The sequence below is a fragment of the Ranitomeya variabilis genome, chromosome 1 (assembly GCF_051348905.1).
Source record: "Ranitomeya variabilis isolate aRanVar5 chromosome 1, aRanVar5.hap1, whole genome shotgun sequence".
NCBI lineage: Eukaryota > Metazoa > Chordata > Amphibia > Anura > Dendrobatidae > Ranitomeya > Ranitomeya variabilis.
Genome location: NC_135232.1, coordinates 16,213,594 through 16,231,671, shown reverse-complemented (window position 1 = coordinate 16,231,671; position 18,078 = coordinate 16,213,594). Strand labels below are relative to the sequence as shown.

Genomic DNA, 18,078 nt, shown 5'->3' with positions numbered 1-18,078 from the left:
TGCATGCAAAAGGGACAAATCCAAGGGTGCCACCCAGTAATCCAACGCCAAGGAATATCCATCAAGAGTGTAACGGATCGCACAGTGGAAGGGGTGTGTCGACTTCATTCACTTCTGGGAAGAATGACCCAGCAGGGATCTGCTCTCTGGCGCCACCCCTTACCCCAGGTCAGTCAGGGAAGTTCACTGAGGGCAAATAGTTGCCAGATAGGCTTCCTTATAGATACAAATTATTGAGGATCTCCCAGTGAGGGGGAATATATATCACCAGTCCAGGCTGGGGATACATATGTAAACCTCCCAGCTGTCACTGTCAGAGTTCCTCACTAACACAGTACGGTATGCAGTCACCAGTTCCTCGTTCGCTATAAGCCCCGCCTGACAACAGGCTTATAATGGGTCAGAAACCAACCCCGGGTGGCGTATAATAACCAACTGAGAGTGCAGACGCGGGGATTCGTGAATCAAGATAATAGAGCAGCCAAAGATTAATTTTATATTTAATCGCCAAAAGGCGCACTAGAAAGATACAGATATATATATATATATATACACAAGAACAATATACAAGTATACAGTAAGGAGTGTAGTACAAGGGTAGGGTACAGATAGATTGCAATTCCCGTGTTATGCAGCATATGACCACAGTGAGGCGCTGATGGATCACAGCTCCAAATCTTTTTTTTTTTTTTTTTTTAATCAAAACCATTTTTATTATGACAATCACAATTTTCCAGCAATACATTACATTCTTGTTTTACATATCACTGTAAATCCATTTTCAAGACATCATTATAATTATACTTATATTGTATCATAGTATAACCTTAAAATTTTATTGTAAACCAATTATCAAAACCTTCCCCCCCAAATTTAACTCCTCCTCCAAAACACCCCCCCTTCCCCTTGTCTGGTATGTCTTCTTTTCCTATGTGTTTTTCCTACAATATTCACTAATGAATTCATTCTTCAGATTATAAAATTCCTATGCCCATTCTATATCCTACTGTAACATAAATGTATTAAATAACACATCTCCAGCCAGAGCCTCTGAAACAACCGGGTACATTTGATCCATTTTCCCCATTGTTCCCCCAATTTCTTAAAAGCACCTCTCTTAATATATCTTTTTCTCCATTAGAATGGTGTTATTTAATTCTCTAATTATCTGTTAAATCCCAGGTGGACTACACAAGAGCCATTGCCTGGCAATACACTTTCTTGTATGATACAAACGTGTGCCTACTCCCAATTGAATAGATGCATTAATACCACAATCCCCCAGATATCCCAGGATACACGTTTTTGGCTTCATGTCCAAATGTACATTAAACACCTGTCCAACCAATTTATCCACATCCTCCCATAGACCTCCAAGCTTGGAACAAGACCAAAACATATGTAATAGGTCAAAAATAGGCTTCTTCTCTACTACAGCATGGGCATTCATCTTCACTGCTCAACTTCATTTTTTTCATCCTGTTTGGTGTCCTATAAGCACCATGAATAAGGAACAACTGGGATCTTCTCTGGGTCCAAATCTTTGCCAAGTGATTCCCTGGCCGTGTCAGGTAACGGACATCCTGCAAGTAGAAAAACTCAGTCCAAAATGAGGAGCTGCCTATTATTCCCTAGGCTGCTCCCTCCCACACGCTGCACCAACCACTGGGCTGGGCAACCTCTCTCCTCCCATATCTGAGTGCATAGTTTTCTGGCAAGAATCGTGGATGACCATACAACTTTTCGCCCGAAGCCCTAAATAGGACGCGTCAGCGCCACTGGGTTCTGCTGGATTTTCTCTGTGCAGGGAGACCAAATACGGCTACTGTATTTAATTCCTGGTAGCTATGCTTTTTAACTCAATAGCACAGAGTTTTATAGGTGGCTGCATGGGATGGGCTTGTGGGGAACGGAATGCAGATTCCGATTATGTGCTCGGCTAGGTTCAGAGATATTGCATTCATTTATTATAGATCATTTTCTAGATTCAATATCTCAGAGCCTTGTGCTGCTGAACCTGCAATTTGCCAGAGTGCAACAAAGAAAGCCAGCTGCACAAGAGTTTAAACCCCTGTGATAATGGTAGGACTTGTTGCTGGGGACACAGGGTCAATGCCTTTTGCCCCCTTCCCCAGGAGAGTTTCAAAGGCCTATTTGCTTGAACTAATTAAAAGAAAAAATTGGGCTGCTCTGTCCAAGAAAGTGGCATCCCTGGATAATGCGGTCCCATTGTTTAAGATGTATTTGACTTCCATTTTGGCCTGGGGGAATGCCAAGGGTGGAGGCTGAGCTTGGGAGCAAGCACCCTAGGCCACGGTATCTGACAGGGAATTCCATCAGATATCAAAATGTTATCAACTAGATATCATTTCCCATATCTCACAAAGACTTAGATTTAGTTCTCAAATCCAGCACCCTGCTGGAGACAACACAATCCCATGTGGCAAATGATCTCCAATCTCCATAAAATAAAGAAAAAAAAACAGAACTGAGTAGCGTGCTTTACTCACTGGTGTGGTTAAGTGGTCTCTGAATCACAGGCCTCAATGCAGGAACGTAGTTCACGGTATAGAAGGAGCATGACATGACATGAAGTGCACATAAGGAAGTCAATTAAAAGAAAAAAATGCAGCAACAGTTCAAAATCCTGTGACGAAAAAACCTTAGTCCTTTATTTCAAACGAATTGCATGGACAAGGTAATGCAAGCAGATACAGGGCAGATGGTACAGGCAGAGAAACAGGACGATGGCCGTTTCGCATTATACACGCTTCCCCGGGTCCAGATACAGGTTTTTTCGTCACTGGATTTTGAAGTGTTGCTGCATTTTTTCTTTCTTTTAATGGATCTCCAATCTCCATAGATGGCACAAGACCTGGCCGCAGCAGCAGATCCTTGCTCTTTCCCAAAGACACACCATCAATTAACTCAACATGTGGCTTATTGTCCTACCTCTCTTGGGATCAGCCACCTTGTTGGGCAAAGATACAAACACCGACCCCATTAAACATAGCTCCAAGGATTAAGAATGCTCCATCTGCGCACGCGCATCTTGCGGCCATTTTCCTGAAGCCCCGGGCAGCAGAGCGCTCCATCTGCGCACGCGCGGCCACAGGAAGATGGCCGCACCCACCGGTAAACAGCTGAATAGCGCAGATCGCGCACTTTTTCATCACCTGGGCAGTGGATATTCTCTGTTGGACATGCGCACACCACTACGCCACCAACGGAATGATGAGCCTGATCTGGGGGAGAAACAGCGCTATCACCACGCCCATAGGACCAGACCAGCGTGAGTGACAGCCCAAAACGGCGACTTTACAAAGGTATTTCGGCAGCATAGGTGGGTAATAAAGGCACACAAAAGACACTAATGTAACGCCCAGCTCTGCCCCTATTTAAAGCTATTTTTAGCTCATCTTCAAAAAACGGGGTGACAGGTTCCCTTTAACCAAACTTACAGGTTTTAATTACAAAAAAATGTTCCATGAAATTCAGTGTTGACAAAACTTTAGAAATTGTTCTTGTGTTCAGTGAGATATTAATCAAAATATTACCGATCAAAGGGGGTGTACTCATTTATGCTGAGCAATGTTTCTTAAAATGTATAAAACACAGAACATAATTACCATATTTTTCCTGCATGCCTTCTCTCCTGTTTTACAAGATATGATTTATTTATGAAAGATTTCCACCATTCTGTGTGTGACTTCTCTCGTGGCTCACAAGACTTGATTTTCTTGTGAAGCATTTCTCACAGCGTGAACATGAATACGGCTTCTCTCCTGTATGAATTCTCTGATGTGTAATAAGATTCCCTTTAACCGTGAAAGACTTCCCACATAGTGAACATGAATGCGGCTTTTCTCCTGTGTGGATTTTCTGATGTTTAACAAGTTGTGATTTCTCTGTAAAGCAGCTTCCACATTGCAAACATGAAAAAGGTTTTTCTGCTGTGTGAATTCTCTGATGTGTAATAAGATTCCTTTTTTCTGTAAAGCATTTCAAACAGAATGAACATGAATACGGCTTTTCTCCTGCGTGGAATTTCTGATGTTTAACAAGTTGTGATTTCTCTGTGAAGCACCTTCCACATTGCAAACATGAAAAAGGTTTTTCTCCTGTGTGAATTCTCTGATGTGTAATAAGACTCCTTTTTTCTGTAAAGCATTTCAAACAGAGTGAACATGAATATGGCTTTTCTCCTGTGTGAATTCTCTGATGTGTAATAAGACTCCCTTTTTCTGTAAAGCATTTCAAACAGAATGAACATGAATACGGCTTTTCTCCTGTGTGAATTCTTTGATGTTTAATAAGCCCAAAATTATCTCTAAAACATTTCCCACATTCAGAACATGAATATGGCTTCTCTCCTGTATGGATTATCCGATGTTTAATAAGACTCCCTTTATGTGTAAAGCACTTCCCACATTCTGAACATGAATATGGTGTCTCTCCTGTGTGAGTTCTCTGATGTCCAATAATACTCCTTTTATCTATTAAGAACTTCCCACATTCCAAACATGTAAATGTATTTTCTCCTGTGTGAATTCTCTGATGATTAATAAGACTCCCTTTATTTGTAAAGCATTTCCCACATTCTGAACATGAATATGGCTTCTCTCCTGTGTGAATTCTCTGATGTCCAATAAGACGTATTTTACTTCTGAAGGCCTTCCCACATTCCGAACATGAAAATGGCTTCTCTCCTGTGTGAATTCTCTGATGTTTAATAAGACTCCCTTTATCTGTGAAAGACTTCCCACATACTGAACATGAAAATGGTTTCTCTCCTGTGTGAATTCTCTGATGTATAATAAGACTCCCTTTATATGTGAAGGCCTTCCCACATTCCCCACATGAATATGGCTTTTCTCCTGTGTGAATTCTCTCATGTATAACAAATTCTGATTTCTTGGTAAAGCATTTCCCACATTCTGAACAGGAATATGGCTGCTCTCCTGTGTGAATTCTCTGATGTCTAATAAGTTCCTTTTTACGTGTGAAAGCCTTCCCACATTCCGAACATGAAAATGGCTTTTCTCCTGTGTGAATTCTCTCATGTATAACAAATTCTGATTTCTTTGTAAAGCATTTCCCACATTCTGGACAGGAGTATCTCTTTTTTCCTTTGTGTTTTCTTTGTGCTAAAAAATCTGAACTTTTAGTAAGTTGCTTGTCACAATGAAATCTTGCATCCACATTGTCACCTGGAATTGTGGTAACAATGCGAGATTGCTCAGGAAAGGCATCCTCATGATTAGGAGGAGTATAAGAAAATGAAGTTCTGTGAAGTCCAGGAGGTCCATGAAGGGTAATGAGGTTTTCTCCATTAGAGTGCTTCCGGATACCTTCTTTACAGTTTAGTGATAACCAGATATTCTCAGAAGGATTTCCTATAAGGATGAAAGATAGATTGGATGTGAATTTTATCTACAACACAAAAGGGATTTCTAATTTTTTTTTTTTTTTATGGAGCTCACAATGAAAACCCTCGTCAGTAAAAGAACCGGTAATAAGGAAGACAACTACATGCCATAACATTAACACAATGACGGGTAAAGTGAATAACACTTATAAACTGGTGACATTGGCACAAGTCAGGGGAGGCAGAGATTAGACAGCAAATAGACAGTTCTTAAAGCAAACCTGTAATCTGGAATTACCCCCTTAATGTACCACCAGTGCCATTTCACTCTAGTAGCAAGCTTCCTATTATGCCCTTAGTGTAGATAAGTGCCCACGCTATTACAACTGGAGCTTTGGGGGGCGTGGCCTGAACGTGATGTGAGTGCTCGTCTGCTGCAGGAGCTCCCGCTCTATATCAGCAAATATACAGGATTGCAGCCTGTAAAATTGGGGCCAGATACCTGGAATTATCGGGAGAACCCGTGCCCAGTGTGGTGCTTGAAGAGCTGCGTGCCTGCAGGGCAATGACCGGCAAAAAGAGCTCCAAGAAGGTGGAAGGAAAGCTGGATAGAAAGCCCCAAGATGGTGTCGGTCATGAGGAGATGCTGCAGGCGGAGCCTGTGTTGGCGGGGGAGGATTCCAGGGGAGCAGACGCAGAAGCCAGGCTGCGAAGCTTCGCCTGGCCGACAGAGGAGACGACAGAGGAGACGCGGAGCCCGGGGCGACGACAGGCAAGGTGGAAGATAAGCCTGTGGGGCATGGAGATATGGAGGAGCTGGGGGAGGAGGGAGAAGACAGTGACGGGAGTCGAACTGGTGTGCAAGAGGAGGAGGATGAGAGCGGGGAACCATGAAGGACACTGCAGTATGCATCAGTGGACTTCAGATCCCTGAGGAGCCCACTCTGAAAGAGGTGTTTAACTCCTTAGTGACAGAGCCAAATTTTTGAAATCTGAACAGTGTTAATTTATGTGGTAATAAATCTGGAACGCTACAACATATCCCAGTGATTTTGAGATTGCTTTTTCGTGACACATTGTACTTTATGTTAATGGTAAATTTAGGTCGATATGTTTTGTGTTTATTTATAAAAAATATCAGAAATTTGATAAAAATGTTAAAAAATTAGCAATTTTCAAATTTGAATTTTTATCCCTTTAATCATGATAATCACAACACACAAAAACATAAATAAATAACATTTCCCACATGTCGGCTTTACATCAGCACCATTTGTAAAATGTTCTTTTATTTTGTTAGCATTTTAGGAGGTTTAAAAATGTGGCAGCAATTTTTAATTTTTTCAAGGAAATTTACAGAATTTATTTTTTTTAAGGACTTATCTATGTTTCAAGTGATATATTGGGAAACCCCCAAATGTAATAATATTTTAAAAACAGCACCCCCTGACATACTGAAAACTGCTGTCTGGTAGTTTATTAACTCTTCAGGTGATTTACAGGAATTAATGCAAAGTGGCATGACAGAAATGAAAATGTGTATTTTTACCACCTAAATGTCTCTAATTTCTGAACAGCTTACTACAGCTGTCAGACTCTAAGGCCACTATTTGGTCGTGAATTGCCATGGCAAGCATCAGGACCGAAAAATCATGATCTGAGGGCACCAATTTGGATAAAGAGGAAGCCCCCACACTCTGGTAACCATTTATAATGATGTAGTCACTATTGACAGCAGCATCTGAGGAGTTAAACAGATATGGATGGTGCAAACACTGATCGTGGCTGATACAGCAAGTTGTCAGCTATAGGGTACAGCAGACAGCTGCTGGATTGTCACCTGTATGGGGAGGCTATGCTCATATATACCAGGTCAGTAAAAAGGCGTATCGGTGGTCATTAAGGGGTTAAGGTGGTTCTTCACAGTCACACTACTATCACCAATGTGGCTGCGCAGTTGGGGGTCCTGCAGGCAGACATGTCCAAACTGCAACATTCCATGCATGTGACTAAGGAAAGGATGTGAGAGGCGGAAAAACGCATTAGCAATGCTGAGGACTATATTGCCAAGGTGGATAAGGCTACAAAACGCATGAGTTGCTGCGATTTCTGCCATACAAGCGAAAACGGATGACCTTGAAAATAGGTCCAGGCACAACAATGTGCGTCTGATTGGGGTGCCTGAAAAGACGGAAGGCGCGACGTTCTTTGAGAAATGGCTACTAGACAATATTGGAGCTGACAAGTTGTCCCGGATGTACGGAATTGAAAGAGCACACCGCGTTCCTATGCATCCCCTCCCCCGGGAGTCCTCCTAGAAAAGTGCTAGTCAGGGTCTTGCACTATCGCGACAGACGCCAATCTTAGACATGCTAGAGAGAACCCGGATTTAAAGATAAATGGCTCCAGGATTTCCATGTTTCCGGACTTCTCCATTGAGGTGCAGAAGCAGAGAGCCAAATTTGTCCACATCAAGAAGAGGCTGAGGGTAATAGGCATCACTTACTCGATGCTATACCCGGCCAAATTGAGAGTGGTCGTTGAAAGGAAAGAGCATTTTATCACGGAGGATAAAGAGGCACTCGGATGGCTGGACAGCAACGAGCAACATTTGCGTCAGGCGAAATACACAGATACAATACACAGATGCTGGTCCTTGTTGGGTAGGTAACGTATATGGCTAGAACAATATCTGATCATTCCCCCATGAGTGTGATACTTGATGGAGTGGGATCCTTGCCTGCTAGGGGGTGCATGTGGAGGCTAAACCTGTTCTTGCTACACCTTATTGACTTGGATGGACACACAGGGGGAGATATTAAGGAATATTTTAAAATTAATGCTGGGTCGGCTTCGGTATTGATGGCATGGGAGGCTATGAAGGCTTATTTCATAAGGCTCTGTATTAACCCCTTCATGACCTTGGGATTTTCCGTTTTTCCGTGTTCGTTTTTCACTCCCCTCCTTCCCAGAGCCATAACTTTTTTATTTTTCTGTCAATTTGGCCATGTGAGGGCTTATTTTTTGCGGGACGAGTTTTGAACTACATCATTGGATTTACCATGTCGTGTACTAGAAAACGGGAAAAAAATTCCAAATGCAGTGAAATTGCAAAAAAAGTGCAGTCCCACACTTGTTTTTTGTTTGGCTTTTTTGCTAGGTTCACTAAATGCTAAAACTGACCTGCCATTATGATTCTCCAGGTCAGTACGAGTTCATAGACACCTAACATGACTAGGTTATTTTTTATCTAAGTGGTGAAAAAAAATTCCAAACTTTGCTAAAAAAAAAATAAAAAATTGCGCCATTTTCCGATACTCGTAGCGTCTCCACTTTTCGTGATCTGGGGTCAGGTGAGGGCTTATTTTTTGCGTGCCTAGCTGGCGTTTTTAATGATTCCAATTCGGTGCAGATACGTTCTTTTGATCGCCCGTTATTGCATTTTAATGCAATGTCGGGGCGACAAAAAAAACGTAATTCTGCCGTTTCGATTTTTTTTCTCGTTACGCCGTTTAGCGATCAGGTTAATGCTTTTTTTTTATTGATAGATCGGGCGATTCTGAACGTGGCGATACCAAATATGTGTAGGTTTGATTTTTTTTTTATTGATTTATTTTGATTGGGGCGAAAGGGGGGTGATTTAAACTTTTATGTTTTTTTTATTTTTTTCACATTTTTTTTAACTTTTTTTTTTTTACTTTTGCCATGCTTCTATAGCCTCCATGGGAGGCTAGAAGCAGGCACAACACGATCGGCTCTGCTATGTAGCAGCGATCATAAGATCGCTGCTATACAGCAGAATTGCATGTGTGCTATGAGCGCCGACCACAGGGTGGCGCTCACAGCTGCTGAGGATCAGTAACCATAGAGGTCTCAAGGACCTCTATGGTTACCATTCAGAAGCATCGCCGACCTCTGATCATGTGACGGGGGTCGGCGATGCCATCATTTCCGGCCGCCAGGCCGGATGCGGTAGTTAAATGCCGCTGTCTGCGTTTGACAGCGGCATTTAACTAGTTAATAGGCGCGGGCAGATCGCGATTCTGCCCGCGCCTATTGCGGGCACATGTCAGCTGTTCAAAACAGCTGACATGTCCCGGCTTTGATGCGGGCTCAGCGCGGAGCCCTGCATCAAAGCAGGGGAGCTGACTTCGGACGGTATAGTACGTCCGAGGTCAGTAAGGGGTTAAAGAGATATCCAGAGTCAAGGTAGAAACGGGCAGGAAGGATCAGATGTTCATAAGAGAGTTGGAGGAGGCACTAATCAACGATCAGTCCCCAGAAGTACAGGGAGGGTTAAAGGTAGCGCAGAATAGAGTATGTCAGATGGCAATTAAAAAGACGGAACATAAGAGAATGTTACAAACTGCTAAATATTTCGAGGAGGGGGACAGGGCGGGTCATCTCCTTTCTAGAATAGTGGCGGCGCAGAGAGACTCCATGCATATAGTGGCTTTGAAGGGAAAGGATGGGACGGAGCATACTGGTTGCAAGGCAAATTTGGAGGTGATGACGGAGTATTATTCGGATCTTTATAAATCATGGGTTCAACCAACGATGGAGGAGGTGGATGGTTTCATGGCAGAGGTTCAGCTTCCCAGACTGTCAGCAGCCGATCAGGGACTTCTTGAGGAGCCGTTTAATTTGGAGGAGCTTAATGCCGCACTGGCCTCTATGCCTAATGATAAAGCCCCAGGGGTGGATTGGATCCCGGGGGAGGTGTATAAAAAATATAAAGAGGTATTGCTTCCCGCCTTTTTGGAGGTGTAGGCTGCTGGTCTGGTGGAGGGGGAGTTGCCGCAGTTCATGCGTGAGGCAATAATTGTAGTGCTGCCAAAACAGGGTAAGGATCCGGCTTCTTCTCGCCCAATCTCATTATTAACAGATATCAAAATCCTGGCCAAAATGTTGGCTAATCATCTTAACAAGGTGATAACGACAATAGTACACCGGGACCAATCCGGTTTTATGCCCAATAGTTCTACAGCATGTAATCTTAGACGATTGTTTCTCAATATGCAGGTAGTCGGACAATATGGGTCAGAGGGTTGTGGTGTCTTTAGATGCCGCTAAGAAGTTCGACAGTGTGGAGTGGAGGTATTTGTGGGGGGTCATGAAGGCTATGGGTTTTGGCAAGAGATTTATAAGATGGGTACAATTGTTATATGCATCTCCAAGAGCTAAGATACGGGTAAATGGGCTCGTCGGGGGATTTTCCCTTATACAGGGGAACGCGGCAGGGGTGCCTTTTGACTCCTCTCTCATTTGCAATTGCTGTTGAGCCCTTGGCAGCTGTGATACGGAGGTATAGGGACATAAAGGGATTTAGATATGGAAACTACGAAGAAAAGATAGCCCTGTGCGCAGACGACGTGTACTTGTTCTTGGAAGATGGCAAGGAGTCTTTGGGGGCTGTTATGAACAGTATTGCTAAATTTGGGGCTCTCTCTGGATTATCTATTAATTGGGATAAGTCTGTGTTGTTGACCATGGACACGGCGGCTCCTCTGACACTAGACCCTGGGGTACCCCTGAGAGTGGTACATGAGTTTAAATATCTGGACATCGTGGTTTCAGACAAAATAGAGGACTATGTTGTATGCTGCGAGGAAGCTTATTGCGATGCATTGGTGGGATGAAAGACCACCAGTAAAAAAGAAATTTATTAACAAAATAAATTGTATTGTCCTTATGAAAAGGAAAATGTGTGGGGCGGATGGATGTATTACCCAGGCGTGGGGTCTGCTGAGTTATTGGAGAATAGAATTGGGGTTGTTCAGTTGTTTCTGGAGGGACTTATACGTGTACTGTTGTGCTTTTGTAAAGCTTGGCATCATTTTTCAAGAGGTGATGTTGTCGGATGGTTTTATTGGATAATGGGCAGGGGATTGTGGGGTTGGTTATGTGGTAAGGGTCCTGTTTTTGTAAAATGAAAATGTATTAATAGGTTTTGTATTCATTGTACTTGTCTGAAAATTGTATCAGACTATGTTACTGCGTGTCATATGCTTTAATAAAAACTATTTGATTAAAAAAAAACAAAAAACTGGAGCTTTAATATTTCAGTACTGTATGCAAAGGAGATTACCTAATCACAAAAGTGACCCTACATCCAGGAGCAGCTGAGCTCCAGCCACTGTAATCACGTCCTCAGTTTTCCTAAGGGTACCGTCACACAGTGGCATTTTCATCGCTACGACGGTACGATTCGTGACGTTCTAGCTATATAGTTACGATCTCGTAGTGTCTGACACGCAGCAGTGATCAGGGACCCTGCTGAGAATCGTACGTCGTAGCAGATCGTTTGAAACTTTCTTTCGTCGCTGGATCTCCCGCTGTCATCGCTGGATCGTTGTGTGTGACAGCAATCCAGCGATGCGTTCGCTTGTAACCAGGGTAAACATCGGGTTACTAAACGCAGGGCCGTGCATAGTAACCCGATGTTTACCATGGTTACCAGCGTAAAAGTAAAAATAAACAAACCGTACATACTCACCATCTGATGTCCGTCAGGTCCCTTGCCGTCTGCTTCCCGCTCTGACTGTCTGCCGGCCGGAAAGTGAGAGCAGATCACAGCGGTGGCGTCACCGCTGTGATCTGCTCTCACTGTACGGCGGCACTCAGTCACAGCAGGAAGCAGACGGCAAGGGACCTGACGGACATCAGATGGCTAGTATGTTCGGTTTTTTTTTTTTTACTTTTACGCTGGTAACCACGGTAAACATCAGGTTACTAAGCGCGGCCCTGCGCTTAGTAACCCGATTTTTACCCTGGTTACCAGCGAACCTCGGCATCGTTGGTCGCTGGAGAGCGGTCTGTGTGACAGCTCCCCAGCGACCACACAACGACTTACCAACGATCACGGCCAGGTCGTATCGCAGGTCGTGATCGTTGGTAAATCGTATAGTGAGACGGTACCTTAAGGCAGTGTTTCTCAACTCCAGTCCTCAAGACCCACCAACAGGGCAAGTTTTCAGGATTTCCTTAGTATTGCCCAGATCACAATTTCATCACCTGCTCAAGCATTAATTCCATCACCTATGCGATACTAAGGAATCCTGAACTCATGTCTTGTTGATGGGTCTTGAAGACTGGAGTGGAGAAACACTGGCCTAAGGGCACGATAGGAACCCTTAGAAGCCTGCAACAGCACTGAAGGCACATTAACCCCTTAACCCCTTCCCGACCTTTGACGCCACGTAGGCGTCATAAAAACCTGTGCCAATCCGACCCATGACGCCTATGTGGCGTCATGGAATGATCGCGTCCCTGCAGATCGGGTGAAAGGGTTAACTCCTATATACCCAGCCGGCAGATTCGTTCCATGTACATTTTGATCACTGTGATAAAACCTCACAGTGATCAAAATAAAAAAAATAGTAAATGACCCCCCCCTTTATCACCCCCATAGGTAGGGACAATAATAAAATAAAGAAAATATATATTTTTTCCACTAGGGTTAGAACTAGGGTTAGGGTTAGAACTAGGGTTAGGGTTAGAACTAGGGTTAGGGGTAGGGTTAGGGTTAGAACTAGGGTTAGCGTTAGAATTAGGCTATGTGCACACGGTGCGGATTTGGCTGCGGATCCGCAGCGGATTGGCCGCTGCGGAATCATAGCAGTGTTCCATCAGGTTTACAGTACCATGTAAACCTATGGAAAACCAAATCCGCTGTGCCCATGGTGCGGAAAATACCGCGCGGAAATGCTGCGCTGTATTTTCCGCAGCATGTCAATTCTTTGTGCGGATTTCGCAGCGTTTTACAGCTGTTCCTCAATAGGAATCCACAGGTGAAATCCGCATAAAAAACACTTTTCGCGGCAAAAAAATGCATTGCTGTCTATGTAAACGCATGCGTTTTTATAGGAAAAAAACAGAAAACACACTGAAAAGCCACCCACCACCATCAAGGTGATAAAGGGATCCAAACCCTAACCCTAACTCTACCCCTAACCTCACCCCTAACCGTTTAATGAACATTTTCTGACAGTCATAGTGCCACGTATTTAAGTGCCACGTATTTAAGTGCCACGTATTTAAGTGCCACGTATTTCAGTGCCACGTATTTCAGTGCCACGTATTTCAGTGCCACGTATCACGTATTTAAGTGCCACGTATTTAAGTGCCACGTATTTCAGTGCCACGTATCACGTATTTAAGTGCCACGTATTTAAGTGCCACGTATTTAAGTGCCACGTATTTAAGTGCCACGTATCACGTATTTAAGTGCCACGTATTTAAGTGCCACGTATTTAAGTGCCACATATCACGTATTTCAGTGCCACGTATTTCAGTGCCACGTATTTAAGTGCCACGTATCACGTATTTCAGTGCCACATATTTCAGTGCCACGTATTTCAGTGCCACGTATTTCAGTGCCACGTATTTCAGTGCCACGTATTTCAGTGCCACGTATTTCAGTCACGTTTAGGGGTAGGGGTAGGGTTTTCTTGTGTTTTTCTAATGCGTTTTACCGCGTTTACATGCGTTTTTAAAAAAAACGCATGCAGATAAAAACGCAAGTGTGAAACCAGCCTTAGGGGTGTGTTGGGGTTAGGGTTGGGATTAGGGTTAGGGGTGTGTTGGGGTTAGTGTTGGAGTTAGAATTGAGGGGTTTCCACTGTTTAGGCACATCAGGGGTCTCCAAACGCAACGTGGCGCCACCATTGATTCCAGCCAATCTTGCGTTCCAAAAGTCAAATGGTGCTCCCTCCCTTCCGAGCCCCGACGTGTGCCCAAACAGTGGTTTACCCCCACATATGGGGTACCAGCATACTCAGGACAAACTGGGCAACAATTATTGGGGTCCAATTTCTCCTGTTACCCTTGCGAAAATAAAACATTGCTTGCTAAAACATAATTTTAGAGGAATGAAAAATGATTTTTTATTTTCACGGCTCTGCGTTGTAAACTTCTGTGAAGCACTTGGGGGTTCAAAGTGCTCACCACATATCTAGATAAGTTTCTTGGGGGGTCTAGTTTCCAAAATGGGGTCACTTGTGGGGGGTTTCTACTGTTTAGGCACATCAGGGGCTCTCCAAATGCAACGTGACGCCCGCAGACCATTCCATCAAAGTCTGCATTTCAAAAGGTCACTACCTCCCTTCCGAGCCCTGACTTGTAACCAAACAGTGGTTTACCCCCACATATGGGGTATCAGCGTACTCAGGACAAACTGGGCAACAACTATTGGGGTCCAATTTCTCCTGTTACCCTTGGGAAAATAAAAAATTGCTTGCTAAAACATCATTTTTAAGGAAAGAAAAATTATTTTTTATTTTCACGGCTCTGCGTTGTAAACTTCTGTGAAGCACTTGGGGGTTCAAAGTGCTCACCACATATCTAGATAAGTTTCTTGGGGGGTCTAGTTTCCAAAATGGGGTCACTTGTGGGGGGTTTCTACTGTTTAGGCACACCAGGGGCTCTGCAAATGGAATGTGACGCACGCAGACCACTCCATCAAAGCCTGCATTTCAAAACGTCACAATCTCCCTTCCGAGCCCCGACTTGTGCCCAAACAGTGGTTTACCCCCACATATGAGGCATCGGCGTACTCAGGAGAAATTGCCCAACAAATTTTAGGATCCATTTTATCCTGTTGCCCATGTGAAAATGTGAAGAATTGAGGCTAAAAGAAATTTTGTGTGAAAAAAAAGTACTTTTTCATTTTTGCGGATCAATTTGTGAAGCACCTGAGGGTTTAAAGTGCTCACTATGCCTCTAGATAAGTTCCTTGGGGGGGTCTAGTTTCCAAAATGGGGTCACTTGTGGAGGAGCTCCAATGTTTAGGCACACAGGGGCTTTCCAAACGCGACATGGTGTCCGCTAACGATGGAGATAATTTTTCATTCAAAAAGTCAAATGGTGCTCCTTCCCTTCCGAGCCTTACCATGTGCCCAAACAGTGGTTTACCCCCACATGTGAGGTATAGGTGTACTCAGGACAAATTTTAGGATCCATTTTATCCTGTTGCCCATGTGAAAATGAAAAAATTGAGGCTAAAATAATTTTTTTGTGAAAAAAAAGTACTTTTTCATTTTTACAGATCAATTTGTGAAGCACCTGGGGGTTTAACACTATGCCTCTAGATAAGTTCCTTGTGGGGTCTAGTTTCCAAAATGGGGTCATTTGTGGGGGAGCGCCAATATTTAGGCACACGGGGGCTCTCCAAACGCAACATGGTGTCCGCTAAAGATTGGAGCCAATTTTTCCTTCAAAAAGTCAAATGGCGCTCCTTCCCTTCCAAGCCCTGCCGTGAGCCCAAACAGTGGTTTACCCCCACATATGAGGTATCAGCGTACTCAGGACAAATTGGACAACAACCTTCGTGGTCCAGTTTCTCCTTTTACCCTTGGTAAAATAAAAAAATTGTTTCTAAAAGATCATTTTTGTGACTAAAAATTTAAATGTTCATTTTTTCCTTCCATGTTGCTTCTGCTGCTGTGAAGCACCTGAAGGGTTAATAAACTTCTTGAATGTGGTTTTGAGCACCTTGAGGGGTGCAGTTTTTAGAATGGTGTCACTTTTGGGTATTTTCAGCCATATAGACCCCTCAAATTGACTTCAAATGTGAGGTGGTCCCTAAAAAAAATTGTTTTGTAAATTTTGTTGTAAAAATGAGAAATCACTGGTCAAATTTTAACCCTTATAACTTCCTAGCAAAAAAAAATTTTGTTTCCAAAATTGTGCTGATGTAAAGTAGACATGTGGGAAATGTTATTTATTAACTATTTTGTGTCACATAACTCTCTGGTTTAACAGAATAAAAATTCAAAATGTGAAAATTGCGAAATTTTCAAAATTTTCGCAAAATTTCCATTTTTTTCACAAATAAACTCAGAAATTATCGACCTAAATTTACCACTAACATGAAGCCCAATATGTCACGAAAAAACAATCTCAGAATCGCTAGGATCCGTTGAAGCGTTCCTGAGTTATTACCTCATAAAGGGACACTGGTCAGAATTGCAAAAAATGGCCAGGTCATTAAGGCCAAAATAGGCTGGGTCATGAAGGGGTTAAGGACCAAGTCACTTTGTACGTTAATGGCCAAGCCTCATTTTACAATTCTGACCAGTGTCGCTTTAAGAGGTAATAACTCTGGAGCTTCCACACATCCCAGTGATTCTTTTTTCGTGATATATTCTACTTCATGTCAGTGGTAAATTTTGGTCATTAGCATTTGCGTTTATTTATGGAAATACAAAAATTTGACATAAAATGTGAGTATTTTGCAGTTGTCAAACTTTGAATTTTTATGTCTTTATACCAGATCGTTATACCATAAAAAATAATTAATAAAGGATATTTACTCCTTGTCTACTTTATATCAGCAACATTTTTAACCCCTTTCCGGAATTGGGAATAATAGTACGCCGATGTCCGACACCATTGATGTGGGGTTTGGTGCTGCAGGGGATAGAGAGGGGGTTATTTGCCACAGCAGGTCTCCCTTATATATATATATATATATATATATCTTTTGAATTGTAAAACCATTTATGGAGATCCCACTCTTTGACATTTATCATGAGATTCCCCTGATGACTCCCCCTTATTGAGGAGGAAACGCGTAGGGAAAATACATACATTTTTAGAGTGGTGGTGGGTACCCCAAGTAGCATATACCTGGGGACTGTCCTTCTCAGGACGGGAGCAATGCAGGGGCACGACAGGGAAGAATAGATACCCTCCTCCCCCCCGTTAGCAAGTGCAAGTAGGTACTGTATATACTCGAGTATAAGCCGACCCGAGTATAAGCCGACCCCCCTAATTTTGCCACAAAAAACTGGGAAAACTTAATGACTCGAGTATAAGCCTAGGGTGGAAAATGCAGCAGCTTCCGGTAAATGTCAAAAGTAAAAATAGATACCAATAAATGTAAAATTAATTGAGACATCAGTAGGTTAAGTGTTTTTGAATATCCAAATTGAATCAGGAGCCCCATATAATGCTCCATACAGTTCATGATGGGCCCCATAAGATGCTCCATACAAAATACGCCCCATATAATGCTCCATAAGGTTTATGATGGGCCCCATAAGGTTTATGATGGGCCCCATAAGGTGCTCCATATTAAAATATGCCCCATATAATCCTGCATAAAGGTTAATAATGGCCCCATAAGATGCTCCATAGACACATTTGCCCAATATAATGCTGCACAAATGTTGATTGTGGCCCCATAAGCTGCTCCATAAAGATAGTTGCCCCATATAGCGCTGCACAAATGTTGATTATGGCCCCATAAGACGCTCCATACAGACACTTGCCCCATATAGTGCTGCACAAACGTTATGGCCCCATAAGCTGCTCCATAAAGATAGTTGCCCCATATAGCTCTGCACAAATGTTGATTATGGCCCCATAAGACGCTCCATACAGACACTTGCCCCATATAGTGCTGCACAAACTTTATGGCCCCATAAGCTGCTCCATAAAGGTAGTTGCCCCATATAGTGCTGCACAAATGTTGATTATGGCCCCATAAGATGCTCCATACAGACACTTGCCAAATTTTCTGTGATAAAAAAAAAAAAAAAATCACATACTCACCTCTCCGTCGCTCAGGCCCTCGGCACTTTAAATATTCACCTTTCCTCTTTCCAGCCGCCGCTTCGTCTTCAGCGTCTTCTGCACTTTCAGGCAGAGGGCACGCACTAATCACGTTGCCGCGCCATCTGACCTGAGTGTCACTGCTGAAGATGGAG

General features: G+C 43.1%; 1 protein-coding gene across 2 annotated transcripts in view; it reads right to left on the bottom strand.

Annotated features, from left to right (window-relative positions):
- Nucleotides 1–488: 488 nt before the first annotated feature.
- The window catches only part of LOC143793508 (uncharacterized), a 50,915-nt gene continuing 33,325 nt past the window's right edge, over nucleotides 489–18,078 (bottom strand). For both annotated transcript variants that reach the window (XM_077280540.1, XM_077280541.1), the window contains exon 9: nucleotides 489–5,396. In XM_077280540.1, coding sequence (XP_077136655.1) covers nucleotides 3,679–5,396 — 1,718 coding nt within the window. In that variant the 3' untranslated portion in view covers nucleotides 489–3,678. The remainder of the gene's footprint in view (nucleotides 5,397–18,078) is intronic.